The sequence below is a fragment of the Panulirus ornatus genome, chromosome 64 (assembly GCF_036320965.1).
Source record: "Panulirus ornatus isolate Po-2019 chromosome 64, ASM3632096v1, whole genome shotgun sequence".
Lineage (NCBI taxonomy): Eukaryota > Metazoa > Arthropoda > Malacostraca > Decapoda > Palinuridae > Panulirus > Panulirus ornatus.
The window spans coordinates 150830-168389 of record NC_092287.1 but is presented as its reverse complement, the minus strand read 5'-3'; the positions used below and the strand labels follow the sequence as shown (position 1 = coordinate 168389).

General features: G+C 42.6%; 1 protein-coding gene across 2 annotated transcripts; it reads right to left on the bottom strand.

The window, feature by feature from the left end:
- Positions 1 to 2118: 2118 nt before the first annotated feature.
- Positions 2119 to 8323, bottom strand: Dsk (Drosulfakinin). 2 transcript variants are annotated; one of them, XM_071657009.1, is made up of 3 exons: positions 8301 to 8323; positions 3319 to 3477; positions 2119 to 2870 (listed from the first exon to the last, which is right to left on the bottom strand). In XM_071657009.1, the coding sequence occupies exons 2-3, from the start codon at positions 3445 to 3447 to the stop codon at positions 2649 to 2651; spliced, it is 351 nt and encodes a 116-aa protein (XP_071513110.1). In that variant the 5' UTR covers positions 3448 to 3477; positions 8301 to 8323; the 3' UTR covers positions 2119 to 2648. The 2 variants fall into 2 exon arrangements, with proteins under 2 accessions (XP_071513110.1, XP_071513109.1); XM_071657008.1 differs by lacking the exon at positions 8301 to 8323 and adding an exon at positions 3647 to 3771.
- Positions 8324 to 17560: the final 9237 nt, after the last annotated feature.

Sequence of the window (17560 nt, the reverse complement as noted above, 5' to 3'; positions counted from 1 at the left end):
ACCTTGGTGCTGTCATTGGTTCATCATACCTTGGTGCTGTCATTGGTTCATCATACCTTGGTGCTGTCATTGGTTCATCATACCTTGGTGCTGTCATTGGTTCATCATACCTTGGTGCTGTCATTGGTTCATCATACCTTGGTGCTGTCATTGGTTCATCATGCCTTGGTGCTGTCATTGGTTCATCATACCTTGGTGCTGTCATTGGTTCATCATACCTTGGTGCTGTCATTGGTTCATCATACCTTGGTGCTGTCATTGGTTCATCATACCTTGTTAACACATGCCCTTCACCACCAGCCACTAGTGGTACCTTCATAATAGCCCTGCTGGCACATGCTCTACACGACCAATACTATCAGTAACCCTGTGATATCCCATGTGATGAAAGTCTCCTCCTACTCTCTTTCCTCTACATTGCACTCGTCTTTTTTCTGTTGATCCTGTGTTTTTCTAACTCCTCTGTTCCCGTGCCCAATATATCTGATCTTATAATTCTGGTATCTAGCGCTCAACTTTCGACTCTGTCCATCCGTGTATGTGCTCTCACTTCACTTGTGCCAGTCTACCTCACTCACCAAGTTTACCTATCGTTTCTTTGCCTCAACTTTTCTCCTTTGCTTCGTTCTCATCTCTCTCTCTCTCTCTCTCTCTCTCTCTCTCTCTCTCTCTCTCTCTCTCTCTCTCTCTCTCTCTCTCTCTCTCTCTCTCTACATATATACATTTTCATCTGTCATTCCAAACAGTACTTATGTACATGTGTGTGTGTGTGTGTGTGTGTGTGTGTGTGTGTGTGTGTGTGTGTGTGTGTGTGTGTGTGTGTGTGTGTGAATATCTGTATGTTGCCTACATTTTCCATGTCTTCACTCATTTTATTCCTTTCATCGACCACACATACTACAAAAGTACTTTTTCATATTTTTCTTAGCAGGTTTCTTGCGTAAGTTCATGTTATGTCCTCTGATTGTTCTATCCCTACATCTCTCGAAGACCTGTTCACTTTCTGCGTCTCCAATCTGCTTTAAAACTTAAAGGTTGGAATGCGATTTGATAGGTCCAATTTTCTCCCTAACCTTCGTTCTGAACGTTTGAAAAAATCCTTTGGCATTGTTTTTTTGCTTCATTAGTTATCTTAATTTCGTAATTTCTTTAGCCTTCCTAATCTTTGATTTTATTGTTCTCTTAATTTTCGTTAGCTGATCAGTAAACTGTGCTTCCCCCGTTTACCTTGTTGTACAAGCCTTTCTCCTACCCTATAAGGTGATTTATTCTATTATTTAGCCATTTTGGGTCATTATTGTTAGTCCTATATTGCCTGTACGGAATACTCAATTCTTGTCCCTTTTTCATTGTTACTTTGAACCTTTCTACGGAAACTTCCACGCTGTTAATGGTCTCCCTCCCTCACCTACACTTGAGACGACGCTAATCTGATCTGAGTCACCTGACCCAACACCACCACCTTGTATGACCTCCCACCACTTCCATTTAGTCCCATCCAATCAACACAAGCAAGGTATCTACGTAGCCCCGCAAAGCTGGCCTTACGAATGGCGGGAACGAACATTTCACTCTCCTTCCTATTCACATCCTTCATTGTTTTAAATCTTATTTTCTTGTGGTCACTATTATCTGACTGTCCTCCGACCTCAACATTATCTATAAGGTTCTTTGCATTAGTCAATAACAAATCTAAAATGTTATCACCCCTGGCCCCCTCCGAAATGTGTTGTGTTAGAAAACAATCTTGGACTCTCCAAAAATTCCTCTGAATCAACATCTCCCGTATCAACTTCCCAGTTAACAATACTGAAGTTAAAATCACCTACAATACATACATTATGATCACAAGTCTTCATGATATCGTCCCATAAAAGTTTTCCCCCTCAGCTGATCTAATCTGGGGGTATGAACAACACTCCTAATAATAACTCTGGACAAATACCTGAATGTTTCATCTCTTGCTTTGTTTTTCTAAGGGCAAACAAGGTAGCATCCTTAGGTACAAGGGCACAGCTACAAGAATTCAGAAGAAAGTAGACTCAAGGGCAGATCGAGTGGCTGCGGCAAACCTGTGGTTACAGGAACAAGTTCTGCAGAGGGGAATGATGCACTCAATGACAGGTCACATGTTTATGTTTCAGCCACTGGGATTACAAGGGGCAGATGACAACATGGATAGCCTTACATCGACACGCTTAATACACTGTAACTTTATACTCATAATTACTTGAACCGATTACACACTAATGATTTTATAAACAACACAGGTGATGTGACATATCGTCTTCATCAACATTTCCCTTCACACATGTGAATAGCATAGTAACCTGTCCTGACATAGTCAGTAAACGGTGAAAACGATGGGTTCCTGGTGACAGATACCACACTAGATACTCTCAAAACTTGGGATTTTGTACAGATATTTTTCTTTGATTACCTCCGTTAGATGAAAAACAGTTTAGGTGTAGTTATACCTGATGTCATCCAAGCTTTACTTCTGGTTTACTCTAAGGTTCTATCTAATAAGATATTTAAAGTGAATATGTAAACATGTAGGTACCCTACAATATAAAAAAATATTCTCGTTTCTTCATTTCTGTTTCAAAATTCTCATATCGTGAAATTACACATGCCACAAGCATTTCTTAAGGAAGGGAAGATTGGTGGTGCTGGTTGCTTAAGCTTCTACCAAACCGCAAGTGGCCATAGTCGTCGTATTCTCCGCCACCCCGCTTGCCAAACCTCATGTGACCATATTCATCGAACTCTCTCTTGCCGGCCGCATCATGGAAGTCCATAAGCTCCGGATCTTCGAAGTCCGACACCAGCTCCTCTACAAGTGCGGGGGAAAGGCGACCCTCCTCAAGCTGTGGACAGAGGAAAAGGAAGCTACTAAGCTGAGTTCAGACCTGCGAATGATATAGCAAATGGCTGCAGGTTGTATTGCTATTCAGGAACTTTATAAGATATTCACTGTAAGGGAGAAGATCACAACATATCTCAAGTGAAACTGACCATGAAAAATAAGAATGTTTACAGAACAATAACATCAACATGCTGTAAGGATCTGACCAGTTGACAGGCAAAATGAAGCCATTCATATTACTCTTTAGCCTGACTGGTGATAGGTAATATAATCTTATCAACCAGTCACACACACAACACACACACACACACACACACACACACACACACACACACACACACACACACACACACACACTGCAAGAATTCAGGGTTGGGGCAAACCAGTAATGGTCAAGGGGCGGGATAGACCCGTAGTGGATGAAGGGCAGAGGAGAGTGGTATACGTACCCTGTGTCTGACGATGGGAACCAACGCTCGTGTAAATGAGGGTCTGGCCGGGGCCGTCACCACGCCCGTCAGTAGCACAGTAGCCACCATCATCAGCGCCGCACTGCTCCACGCTGTGAACTTCATCATTCTGTAAAGTGGCACCTCGTCGGAAGAGCCCTAGCAGGGAAGCAGCAACAAGAAGGCAATTGCTTACCGGTGAAATATTCCCCCGGGAAGAACCAAAAATATACAGATTATTACAAGAAATATTACCAAGTTTTGCTGATTACCGTTTCACCGATTAAGCACAATACGATGCGAAGATACAATAGTGGACCCAACCAACCTCATAATCCACAGATAGCTTCATCCTCATCATCCTCTACCGAGACATCCTTATTATCATCTACTGGGACACTGTCACCATCATCCACTGGGACATCCTTATCATCATCGACTGGGAAACCCTTATCATCATCCACTGATACACCCTTATCATCATTACTATCCACTGGGTTATGCCTCCCTCAGTACACAATAGCCACCCTTTATCATAAACGCTCCATATTACCGTAAGAAAATGAAGAACTAATGAAGAATATAAAAGGTGTATAGACGTGACACGAAATGCAAAAATGCTACAGACAAGTTAAGAAAGTGTTGCGGTTGCCAAGGAAATAGGAATTCATTAAAAGTTCAGCTATTCATATGTAAATGTTCACTGATCAAAATCTATTTTTCTATGAATTCCGTATGACACATGAACGAAAGATGGAACCATACTTTCCTTTCCAATTCCGATAAGTGGTTATGTAGTTTCCCAGATGATATTGATGGTCACATACATCTTTTTGGGCAATCCTAGGAGCCTAAGTATACACTTCTTTGATAATTGATCCATCTACAAACATTAATCAATGGCCACAGGACAATTTTGACGTAACTGATGCTGATTCGAAGATTGTTCCATAGAATATAGATATTGCTTGTTGTGCAGGTGTGCTGGGGATGAAATAAGAATACTTGGAAACATGGCTGCTGAAAGTGAAATAAGAATAGGTGAATTTTGTTTTGATTCAATATCAAACACATTTATTTCAAGTTCAAGTTCCATAGCTAAAGGTGTAATTATCAAGGTATGATATAGGTTAAGTTCCAGGTTAAACCTCTTGTAAGTAGCATTACTCAGGCAAAATTCAAACTGGAATTACAAGTTTTATACAAATCAATTAAACATAGATCGATAAATAACTGTACTAGATAATCTGACGTAGACTTTGTAAGTTAGATTGCGGGTTACAGTGTGACTCTCCATGACGAACCGAAGGACGCACAACTTCATCCATATGTATTTACCATGTCACAAACCTAACTAGAAAGCAAGGGTGAAGTAGAACTGGACTTTGAATACAATTACATTTCCGTGCCATCCACATTAGTAGCTTATCTTGTTTGTTTATTTTTGGGTTTAAATCCCTACCTTTGTCTGTATCCTTCACACTCTTTTATTTCAGGTGAATCTGAGCCTTTTTTCTTCTGATATGGTAAAAATATCTGTGTCTACTTACTTTGCCCATAAACACGTAATCTTAATTACGCGCGATAACTATTAATCATACACAATGACAAGGGATGTGTAGTAACCCTCTGCATGAGATATTTTCCCTGTTAAATTCAACTTCAAGATAGTTTAAAGATGATGGTATGTTGCATGTCTGCGTTTTGGATGAATTTGAATTATATCTGAATTGTGGCAAGAGACCGATGTATCCTTGAACAAAGAAAAATGAAATGTCATATTTGTAATTTTTTTCTCACCATTTTGACAACTACCATCTGGGTGATGACAGTGGCCGATATGTTTTCAAGCTTATGTCTCCAAATTTGCGCGTTTAAAGTCATACCTACGCAGGGAGGCTATTCCTGGTAAGAGGGTGCTACTGCCTTTCATTATGGTAGTCGCTAAAATTATGACATTATCATTACTAAATCCGAATATAACAACTGGTGATTTGATAAAATCCGTTAGCGTTTGTGATAGCACAATATTTCTTAATGTTCCATATTTTGGGCACATATGATGGCACATGTGGTTACAAGCGTTAGCTTGTCTAGCTGATGGAGCTGATGTATATGTATATCCAAGCGTGTATGACTTTCCTTCGGATTAATTTCTTTTCTTTTCTTTCGCACATTTTTTGTTTCACCTAAGGTGGCCTTTAATTACCATGTCGATCACTATGAAGCAGAAATGCTGACTAGAATTACTACGTAAACAAGATTGGTCAAAGGAATGCTGTTGCTTAAGTTAACTGTATAAGAAGAAAGACTGTCTGGCCGTACTGGCGAGGCCATCATCGCGGTACAACCAGAAACGAACCTTATCAACACGTGGTTATTTACCTGTATGGTCAAGAATGGGTGACGATGTGATTATCACTTAAACACGAGCATAGTAGCAAACGGCACTGGTGTAGCGGTAAACGGCACTGGTGTAGCGGTAAACGGCGCTGGTGTAGCGGTAAACATCAGTGGTGTAATGGCAACGGCGCTAGTGTAGCAGCATTCGGCGCTGGTGTAGTGGCAAATGGAGCTGGTGTAGTGGCTAATGTCGCTGGTGTGTAGGCTAACGGATTTAATGAGCGAGCCCACGTCCAAGTATCGGTCGGCTTATAGTTAACCCAACTGTTCATCCATCACTGGAAGTAAGTTGAAAAATGAGCACCAATTGAAGTCTGGTGAATGTCTTTATATCCAGGCTCGATCAAGATGTGTGAACTAGCTTTAGTGGTTTGTGGCTGATGTGTGAACCAGTGTTCGTGGTTAGTGGCTGGTGTGGGCATCAGTGTCCGTAGTTAGTGCCTGATGTGTGACCACAGACACACGGTACAACAGACACACGTTTTGGTAGACATACAGTAGAAAACACACGTTGCAACAGATACACCGTATAACTGACACATGGTGAGGTAGGTATATGTTACAACAGACACAAGGTACAGAAGACACACGATACAGCAGACACACTGTGCAGAAAACACATTGTACAGCAGACGTTACAGGAGACAAATGGTACAGCAAACACGCGACACATGAGATACACTGCACAGCAGACACACGGCACACCAGACACATATTGCAACAGAGGCACGACACATCAGACGTACGGTACAGCAGACTCACGTTAGAGAAAACATACAGTATAGCAGGCACACGTTACATAAGACATGCAGTACTCAAGGTAGAGTGGCTAAGTGATGAAACAACATTATAGAGCAGCTACACAGGAGGCAAGCACAATGTTAAAGCTGCCACATAATATAGCAGGCACGCGGAGCAACAGTTGCACAGTACAGAGGTCACATGGCACGGCTGTAGCATAGTACAGCAGTCACACTCAAGGGCAGTCAGAGAGTACAGTACTCACATGGTACAGCAGTCACATAATATTTCAGCCACACAGTAGCTACATAACACTATGCAGCTTCACACTCCGGACTCCAACGAGGAAGCACAATATCTAGGCAATACAGCATTTAGACAGCACGATAGATGTATAATACAACAGCAATACCATGAATCAGTTATATGGTACACTACGCAGTACAAAGGTCACACGGTGCAACAAAATTACAGAACAATTAAAAAAGATTAACATTAGCTGCCCTGCACAACATTATCATGTGATGCACGTGTTGTGTACAGCGGTAAGGCGGCAGGCAACAACCGGTGGGTGGGTGATATAGTAACGAGGTACGAGATGAACACAACACATGGCTCATACACTAGTAATGTAACACGATATGGCTCATACATCTGTAATGTAACACAACATGGAACACAGCACATGGTTGATACACCAGTAATGTAACACAGCATGGAACACAGCACATGGCTCATACACCAGTAACGTAAAAGAACATGGAACACAGCACATGGTTGATACACCAGTAATGTAACACAGCATGGAACACAGCACATGGCTCATACATCAGTAACGTAAAAGAACATGGAACACAGCACATGGTTGATACACCAGTAATGTAACACAACATGGAACATATAGTTGTAACTATAAGGTACAGCATAAGCGTAATAAAGCAAAGAAAAGACACAGAAACCAAGCAAGGTACAGTGGCATCACATTACAGAAACACGATACAAGAACAGATCAATGAATAACAATACGGTACGACTGCCATCAGGTGCAACAGCCACTTGCTTAAACAATCATACGCCACAGTAGCTATAAAGTACAGCAGATACATGATTAAGAAATCATAAGGCACAATATGTACGTGGAGTATCAGCCAGTGTTTTTTGCTATAAAATACACTTGCCATACGGAACCAAACCTACAGGAAGCAGAGCCACACACAGTACAGCAGACATACGGTACAGCGAGCAAACACGGTACATTAGTGACACATTACCACATCCATATGGTACAACGTCCACAGAAGGTATAGCGAACTTATGTTCTGCTATACTTGCCATAACTATAGTATAGATACCAAAAGGTAAAACAAGTAGACATTGCATGACCCAAAGGGCACCCGTACCACATGAATCATACGTTCGACTGCAAGTGGTTGCCTCCAGACACGTTGGAGAGGTCCACACAGTAACATGCTCCAACAGTAACATGAGATGCATGAACCACCTGTAGTAAAGAAGTAATCCGCAGATGGGAGATCAGGCACACATCAAGCACACGGTACAATAGGTACATAGTGCAACAAGTACATGGTACAACAGGTACATAGTGCAACAAGTACATGGTACAACAGGTACATAGTGCAACAAGTACATGGTACAACAAGAAAATAGTGCAACAAGTACATGGTACAACAGGTACAAGGTGCAACAAGTACATGGTACAACAGGTACAAGGTGCAACAAGTACATGGTACAACAAGTACATGGCTCAAAATGTACATGGTGTAACAATCATACGGTGCAGGAAAAGGACTTTGAGGACTAGGGCAGAGGAGGCTCACCAGTGTTGTCGGGAAGGAGCTTGCCGCTGGCCTGGCGCCACCTCTCTCGCTGCCCTCATATAAATGCTTCCCCTCATGACGTCATGCCACCACGCCCACCCACCTCCTACTCTCAAGAACCGCCCCTTCCTCCCGCTGCACCTATCCTCCTTCTTTTCTTCAACTGTTCTCCCTCTTAACTGCTACTTGAGGAATGGTGTGCTTGGCAGGTGACAAGCGGAGGCCATGTGGAGGATTTACCTGAGAATCTTGAGATAATGTACGCTAATTACGGACCATGAAAATATCACATGCCTTGTTTCTCTCGTCTTGAGCTACGAAACTCCTGGCTGAAGAATTCCCTTTCCTCTATTCTGGCTTATGGCCTGCTCCATTTGTCCTTACCCATTTTTTGTCATACTTCAATTGTTCCTACTTCTGCTCAAAATTCTGTCAAAAAAGCCTTATTCATCAATGTTCATCTCTACCTATCATCGGTTTCAAGATCCTACCTTTCCATCTGGCACCAGATAGAACCTTTGGGCACTTTAGAGAACTTTCAGGTACCACAGAGAACCTAATGCACCAGAGAGAGCCCCAGACACCAGAGGAAACCTTCAAGTTCCATATAGATCCTTCTGTCACCAAAGAAAACCTAAAGACACCAGAGAGTTCTAAAGACACCAGATAAAAGTTTCAGGGTCCAGACAACCTTCTGGCACCAGATATAGCTTTCAGACACCAAAAAAAGCCTACAATTTTCACATAGAACCTTTAGAAACAAAAGAACCTTCAGGCACCTTAAAGGACTTCAAGTACCATTCAAAGCTTCCAGACAGCAAAGAGACCCTGCAGACATCAATTAGAATCTTCAAGCAGAAACGGAAACCTTAAGACACTAAGAAGAACTTTCAGACAGCAAACAGAATCTTAAGACACCAAGGAGAACCTTCAAATAGACAGACCCTTAATACACAAAGGAGAACCTTCAGACATCAGTAAGAATCTTTAGACACCAAAGAGAAATTCCAGGTACGAGAGAATCTACAGACGACACTGAGGAGCTTCAGAAGCCAAAAAGTAAATTTGGACACCAGAGTGAACTACCTTCACTTGCCAATGAAAAGGTGTTAGTCGTAAAGTCAATCATAAAAAGAAAGTGTGTTTATTTAAAGCCATCTTGCTGGTCTTGAACCAAATCCACCTCCAACAACTTTAGTACCAACCTCTCCTTATCTTTTCCGATTTAATGATTCTGTAACTAAGTCTCTAACCGATAAAACCGCTCCTTATCCGTACCTTGATATCTTTTAACATTACTATAGACGATTCCCTACTTAGTCTTTCTGCACCTCCTTCCACTGAATCTATGTTCCCTCCTTAGAGTTTTTTTTGCTCAACATCTTCCAAGAACTCATCAAACCACCTCCTCCCACCAGCCTCACAGCCCCTCCTCTCACCTGCCTCACATCCCCTCCTCCCACCAACCTCACACCCCCTCCTTCCACCAACCTCACATCCCCTCCTCCCACCAGCCTCACAACCCCTCCTCCCACCAACCTCACACACCCTCCTCCCACCAACTTCATATCCCCTCTTCCCACCAACCTCACACCCCCTCCTTCCACCAGCCTCACATCCCCTCCTCCCACCAACCTCACACCCCATCCTTCCACCAACCTCACACCCCTTCCTCCCACCAGCCTCACACCCCCTCCTCCCACCAGCCTCACACCCCCTCCTCCCACTAACCTCACACATCCTCTTCCCACTAACCTCATATCCCCTCCTCCCATCATCCTCACGCCCCTTTCTCTCACCAGACTCACAACCCCTCCTCCCACCAGCCTCAAACTACATATTCCCAACAGCCTCACACCCCTTCTCCCACCAGCATCATCACCCTTCCTGCCACTGGTCTCAAACCCCCTCCTTTCGCCAGCCTCACACTCTTTCTTCCCACCAGCATCACAACTCCTCCCATCCACTAACCTTACACTCTTTCCTAACACCAGCCTCACACACTCTCCCTGTTCCAGGATCACACCCCCCTCCTCCCTTCAGCCTTACTACCCCTCCTCCCTCCTACTTCAAACCCGCTCCTCCCTACAGCTGCTCACAAGAAAGATAATATCGGCATCTTTAGACCACTCTTAGCTTTTGGAGAGCAAATTTTAGATGATTCATTACCTGTGCTTTCCAGGATAGAGTAGAGGATTTAAGCATTCCCAACATGTTTATGTCTTTGCATAAATAATTTACAGTGTGTTGAAATTTGTTCGTATGAATTTAGTGAGATCTGCAAAGATTTATAGACAGAAACAACGTTTTTGCCTTAGTGAATTTTATCGAGTTAAGCCTTCTCCATTCCGAGGTGTTGCACAGTTCCAGATTAAGAGGGAAATTATGTTAAGGTCAAGAAGAAGAACGGATATTGGAGTCAGGAGGGAATGTGGCTTGAAGTATGTAGACTGAAATAATGGCACAAATGTGAAGAAAGCCAGAGGCTGAAGAAAGATTATTTATGAAGAAAGGAAGAGAGTTGAGGTTGGACAGGACCTTTAGGGAAATGATGTTATATCGTACATACTTACTTGTTTGGTATGGACACACAAGCAGTCTCAAGGCTGAATACATATAAGGAGGTTATTAAAAATCAGATAACAGGTGATCTACTAGCCTTGTTTATGTTTCTCCTCCAGTGTTTACTGTAACTATTACAATAGATAGATGGAAATCAGGAGGTAAAGGGATGAGTTCAAAGGCGTTGATAGGCAAGTGAGTAACGGCTAGACTGGGCTGAGACGAGGATGATAAGTGTCAGAGAAGCGGTGTTGGTGAGATTAGAGTTAAATGTAAAGGTAAGCAACGTGGCAGTGGAGGGTATACTTGGGGCGCATGGGGTATCTAGTGTTATGAATGGAAATGGTGAACAATTTGTATAACTGTGAGCCGGAAAAAAGACAAATAATTGGAAAAACCTGTTTAAAAAGAGGGATATACACAATCATACATCTGTGAGTAGAAGAGATGGTCAACGGGCATTCTTGGATGACATACTAATTGAAATGTGAGTACAAGAAATCCTTCTGGATGTAAATGTGCTCAGAGGGGCAGCTGGTGGGACGTTTAATCACTATCTTGTGAGGGCGAGAGTGAAGATTTCTAGAGGTTTTAGAAAAACAGGAAACAATCTCGGGGAGAAGAGAGTAATGAGAGTAGGTGAGCTTTGGAAAGAGACTTGTGTGAAGAAATACCAGGAGAGATTCAGTGCAGAATAGCAAAAAGTGAGAGTAAATGAAACTAGGGGAGTGGTTGAGGAATAGAAGGTATTTAGGGAAGCAGGGCTAACATATGCGAGAGATGCATGTGGCATGCGAAAAGTGGGAGGTGGACAGATAAGAGAGGGTAGTGAGTGGTGGGATGAATAAGTAAAGTTGCTAGTGAAAGGGAATAGAAGGCTTTTGGGCGGTACTTACAAGGAAGGAGTGTAAACGATTAGGGGATACATTAGAGAAAGCAGCAAGAGGTCAAGAGAAAGATGCATGGGTTAAAAAGAGGGCAAATGAGAGTTGAGGTGAGGGAATATCAGAAACTTTTAGGAAGAATAAGATGGTGTTTAAGAAAAAGGTAAACAATGTGTGAAAGCCAAGAGAACAAATGGGAACGTCAGTGAAGGGGACAAAAGTTGAAGTAGTAACAAGTAGTGATGAAGTGAAAATGAGATGGAGTGATTATTTTGAGTAGTGTATTTTCAGAATTGGTAGAGGATGTGTGGATCAGGTGTTTGCTTTAAAGAATCTGTGTGAGAAATACTTAGAAAAGCAGATGGATTTGTATGTGGCATTTATTGATCTGGAGAAGGCATATGGTAGGGTTGATAAAGATGCTTTGTGGAAGGTCTTAAGAACATACGGTAAGAGAGATAAGTTGCCAGAAGCAGTGAAAAATTCTTATCAAGGGTGTAAAGCTAGTGTACGAGTAGGTAGAGAAGAGAATGAATGGTTTCAATTATAGGCTGGCATGCGGCAGGGGGTTTTGATGACTCTATGGTTGTTCACTTTGTTTATGGATGGGGTGGTGAGGGAGGTAGATGCGAGAGTCTTGGAGAGGGTTGGGGGGGGGCGAGTATACAGTGTGTAAGGGATGAAAGGGCCTGGGAAGTGAGTCAGCTTTTGTTTGCTGACGATACAGCACTGGTGGCAGATCGGAGTGCGAAACTCCAGATGTTGGTGACTGAAACTGGGAGAGTGTGGATAAGGATAAAGTGGAGAGTGAATGTGAATAAGAACAAGATTATTAGGTTCAGCAGGGTTGAGGGACAGGTTATTTAGGATGTGAGTCTGAAAAACGAAAATTGGAGGAAGTGAAGCGTTTTACATATCTGAGAGTGGATATGGAGCCATGGAAGCGGAAGTCAGTCATGGGCGCTGAAGAATGTGTGGAAAGAACGTTTTCTGGGAAGACAAAAATCGATGTTTGACAGAACAGTAGTCCCAACAATATCATATGGATGTAAATTACGCATGGGATATAGATAAGATTTTGCGGAGGAGGATGGATGTGTTGGAACTGAAATGTATGAGAACAATTTATGGTGTGAGATGGTTTGATCGAGCAAGTAATGATTCGGTAAGAAATGTGTGGTATTAAAGAGTGTAGATGAGAGAGCAGAAAAGGGCGTGTTGAAATGGTTTAAACATATGGAGAGAACGAATGAGAAAAAGTTGATAAAGAGGATATATGTATCAGAAGTAGAGGGAACAAGGAGAATGGTGAGACCAAATTGGAGATAGAAGGAAAGAGTGAAAAAGATTTTGAGCTATCGGGGCCTGAGCATCCAGGAGGGTGAACAGCGTGCAAGGGATAGAAAGAATTGGAACGATGTGGTATACTGGGGTCGACGTGCTGTCAGTGGACTGAGCCGGAGCGTGTGAAACATCCCGGGTAAACCATGAAAAGTTCTGTGAGGCTTATTTGTGGATAGGAAACTGTGGTTTCGGTGCATCACACATGACAGGTAGAGAAAGGATGTGAGGGGGGGTGGCCTTTCTTTGTATTCTTGGCGTTTCCTCGTCAACGCGGGAAACGGCGATCAGATATGAAGAAGATGTTTTATCCATTATATTCCTCGATATCCTTGTTTTTCCTAAAAAAGGAAAAATACTCACTCTAATGGGTGTTCAAGGGTAGGGTAATGGCCTCTGAAACAGTGATACTAATTTGCCGATGTCTAGTGCCACTAATGCACCTTCCTATGGTGGGCGCTGCGCTGTCATACCTTTAAAAATATAATATTGATGATACCAGTATTATAGTGGTGTCGGGTTTGGTGTGGGTACTAGGTCAGCCTTCTGTTGTCTTAAAGATAATTTACCTTCCGATCTTAACTGAAGTACACCAGAATTTCTAAGTTTTTATAATAAAAGCATCGGTATCTTTCCATCTTCCTCATTTCACTATCTTTTTGTCCCAAAACGTAAAAACATGCGAATGTAAAAATATTCAAAAACATCTATAATCGCTCAAATACAGAGACACATACACTTACGGGCCTCCGTGGTGTATTTGCTCACGTTACTAACATGAGCCAGCACGGGCCAGCCCGGGATCGGATCCGCATAGGTCCGATTCCTCGGCGTGGCAGTCCGCCCTCACCCAACCCAAGTGTTTATCTTTTCCTCGGGGCTAGTCGATAGATGGATACCAGGCTTAATGTGTGAGTGTGTGTGTGTGTGTGTGTGTGTGTGTGTGTGCATACACAGACAAAGGATGAAAAAAATAGCACATGTATACAAGGTTAAGAAACGAGGTAACATAGGAAAAGTCTCTCCCCGGAAAACAAATGATAATCAAACACAGGGATGAGACCAGACTCAAAGAGGAGATATAATCTTGGAACCTACACAGAACTCAACAATTTCTACAGTAACATGAACTGCCATCCAACTTTGGTAGTCAGTAACCAAGGCATTATGGTGAAAGGTTCTGTAAAATGTACGATGAAGTTGTAGCCTCAGAAGGATGGTTCATTATCAGATTCCAAAAAAAACGAAAGAGATTCGTGATGTGCTGTAACGAAGAAGTGGACGGCATTCCAGCCAACCAATATCCATAAGGTATGAGAGAGCAAAATATGAGCAAAGCACGATATGGAAAGTAGAACAAACAAACTTTGAAGAGAATATTTTGCACAGAGAAAGGAATATTCTAAAACCTCTCCATAAATTAATCATGTGCAAATTATCAGTTAGTGTAGCTAGTAAGCCTAAAGAATTCAGAGGGAAGAGTTGCTCATGATGATATAAGGATATGACAGGAATTGAATGACAAAATAAAGATTTCACTGTGGAAGACACTATAGATCCATCATCAGTGAGACTGAACGGAGAGGAGGATTGGAAAGCACTGTAATATCCAGTGAAGACATTAACAGAATGTTAAAGAATCTTAACTCATGCAAGGTTCATGGTACCGATGGAATTTCTTTATATGTGGTGGAGATGTGTATAGACAAATCGGTTGAAAATTTTTCATGTTATTGTAAAACAACTTAAGTGCTACTGGGTTGAGGAAGGACAAACTTATACTTGTCTGTAGAAAGCGCAACGAGAAGAAACGCTTTGATGCATACCGGTCTCTCTGAAGAGTGTGGTTGTAACTGGAGAAGATAGTCTAAATGAATGACTTCCTGCTGTGGAGAGATTACCAAAATTGCAGACAACCCGATTTCAGAAAAAGAGGTAACGAGTAACAGATCCCTTACATTTCTACTAGGGAATGAGTGCTACTTTAAAGAAAAGAGAAGACTGGGTGGATTTATGTATCTGTACCTTCAGAAAGTATGTGACAGTGCCGCACATATGAGGTTGGTAAAGAATCTGGATCTTCAAGCAAGAATAATGGGTACACAATTTCATTTGATGAAAGGTTACCTTAATGGAAGGGAACCAATGACGTTTGTGAAAGGAATCTTCTCGAAACTGGTTAAGGTCAGTAGTAATGTGCTCTAATGATCTGTTTTGGGATCATTGATTATCTTGATCTATGTAGATAACTTGCCATTGGCTACTGTCTTCATGCCTGGGAGATACCCAGTGGCTAGTGTCCTCATTCCTGGAAAACACCCAGTGGCTACTGTCTTCATGCCTGGGAGACACCCAGTTGCGAGTGTCCTTATGCCTAGGAGACTCCCAGTGGCCACTGTCCTCATGCCTTAAGGACACCCAGTGACTACTATCCTCATGCCTGTGGGACATCCAGTGGCCAGCGTCCTCATGCATGGGAGACTCCCAGTGACTAGTGTCCTTATGTCTGTGGAACACCCAGTGGCCAGTGTCCTCATGCCTGGGGGACATCCATTGGTCAGCGTCCTCATGTCTGTGGGACACCCAATGGCCAGTATACTAACACATTGGTCAGTGCAAGTCCCCACTTTACAGATGGAAGTTTTCGTGACTGTAATGTGTGTCTCTGCGTCACGCACTGTATCAAACTACTTACTCAGAAGAAGATATTGCTGAACTTGACTTATTTTTCATCCTTATTTCTCTTGGTAAAGTACTATTGGAGCCTTACACATGAGAGTGTATGCGGTCAGTAGCTCTCCAATTAGTATAACCAGCACAAATAACCTTTTTCTACGGGCACCAGTGATCATTGATTCAATAGAGTAGATCCCCTTAGGGCCTCATCAATTCATATAATTCCAGTTTCTTACAGTGTTTATAAATAAACCTAAATAGGCCAACTAAGGCAGTAGCTTCATGTAGCAGGTTTTGATGGAGCGGCTGTAATATGTTCTGATCAATATGGTTGACCTCTGTATGAGTCGGACTCCATCAACTGAGACCGAAACACAAAGTTTCTCTTTTCACTTCTGTGTAATCCAGTATAATACAAGGATGGACTTCATCAACTCTAAAATTCGTTAGTTTTTGATGTCATTCTCTACCGCTAATCTACTGGGTTTGCTATATTCATCCGCGAGCTGAACATAGTCATTGACCAGGTTGGGCTACGGTCTAGTCCTATCGCTCTGGGCCCTCCCAAGCCTCTCATCACCATCATAATTATCCTCCTCCTCTGATACTGTCTCCTTCTTCTCCCATACTTCCCATCCTTTTTTGCTCTTCCTCAGGGCAGTAACGAAGAGGTAGATACATGCGGATCTCCCTCCCTCCCTCTCTTAGATAGGGAGAGATTAGATACATAACATGCTCCCTTCCTCCCTTTCTCACAGAGGTAGGGTGAGGATGGACACACGGGAAGGTGCACATTAGCGAGTGTCATGGTGGAAGTCACTCATGTCTCTTATCACTTAATTATAACGTAATTAACTTAATCTTAACTCCAGTCAGCTCCTCTCGTCCGTAATAGGTATGAACCACGGATGTCTGGCGTAATTACCAAGGGACTGTGAGGGTCCTGGCCACTGGACACTGCCGTCCCACTCTGCTCTCCACTTGCAGAAGCCTTGGTTGCCTCTGTAAGAGCGAACCATCCAGTGTTCTTGACTGACGGCCACTTTACTCACACTTGACAGCAAAATATCCGCCATTGTTTGTATTAGTTGTAATTTCATAATTCAATTGTGAAAAAGCACTGCTAACACTACAATCAAGGATATAAAACAAAAACCTTTTGCAACCACTGTCATCCTTTTGCGCTACGCTCACAGGATGAGCATGGAGTGCACAATAAATTTTGCCAGGGTTACTGGCACAAATCAATCATGCAACTAGCGCCTGGTGAGCTACTTTGGCTGGTGTCTAACAACCCTACGTATCTAGCGTCTGTTGAGTTACTGGGGCTGGAGTCTAACATCCCCACATACCTAGCGTCTGGCGAGCTACTGAGGCTGGTGTCAAACATCCTTCCACAAATTGCATGTAAAAGTTGCTTTATGGAAACTAATACACTAATGTTTACCCACGCTAGCTACATTGCTCATTTCATCATGTCGTTAATTTCCTTTCTATCCATCTATGTTATCATGTTCTCTTCAAAAGATACTATCACCATCCCGTCCACAGTGTGACGATCCCTTCTATACACTAACGTTTTTATCGTTCCATACATGAAGTTATTGTTCTTGAACTGCACCCATTTTTTCTTGATCCCTTCCACTCACCAACAGTGTTACTGTCCCTTCCGTGCACTATACACAGCAGTAGATATGGCCAGACATTGTTATTAACTTTAAGAGTTAAGATAGCCATGGACGACTAGCAGCTTGTGGCAACTATTCGAGTAACAGTGACCAACGAGCTGCCCGAGCC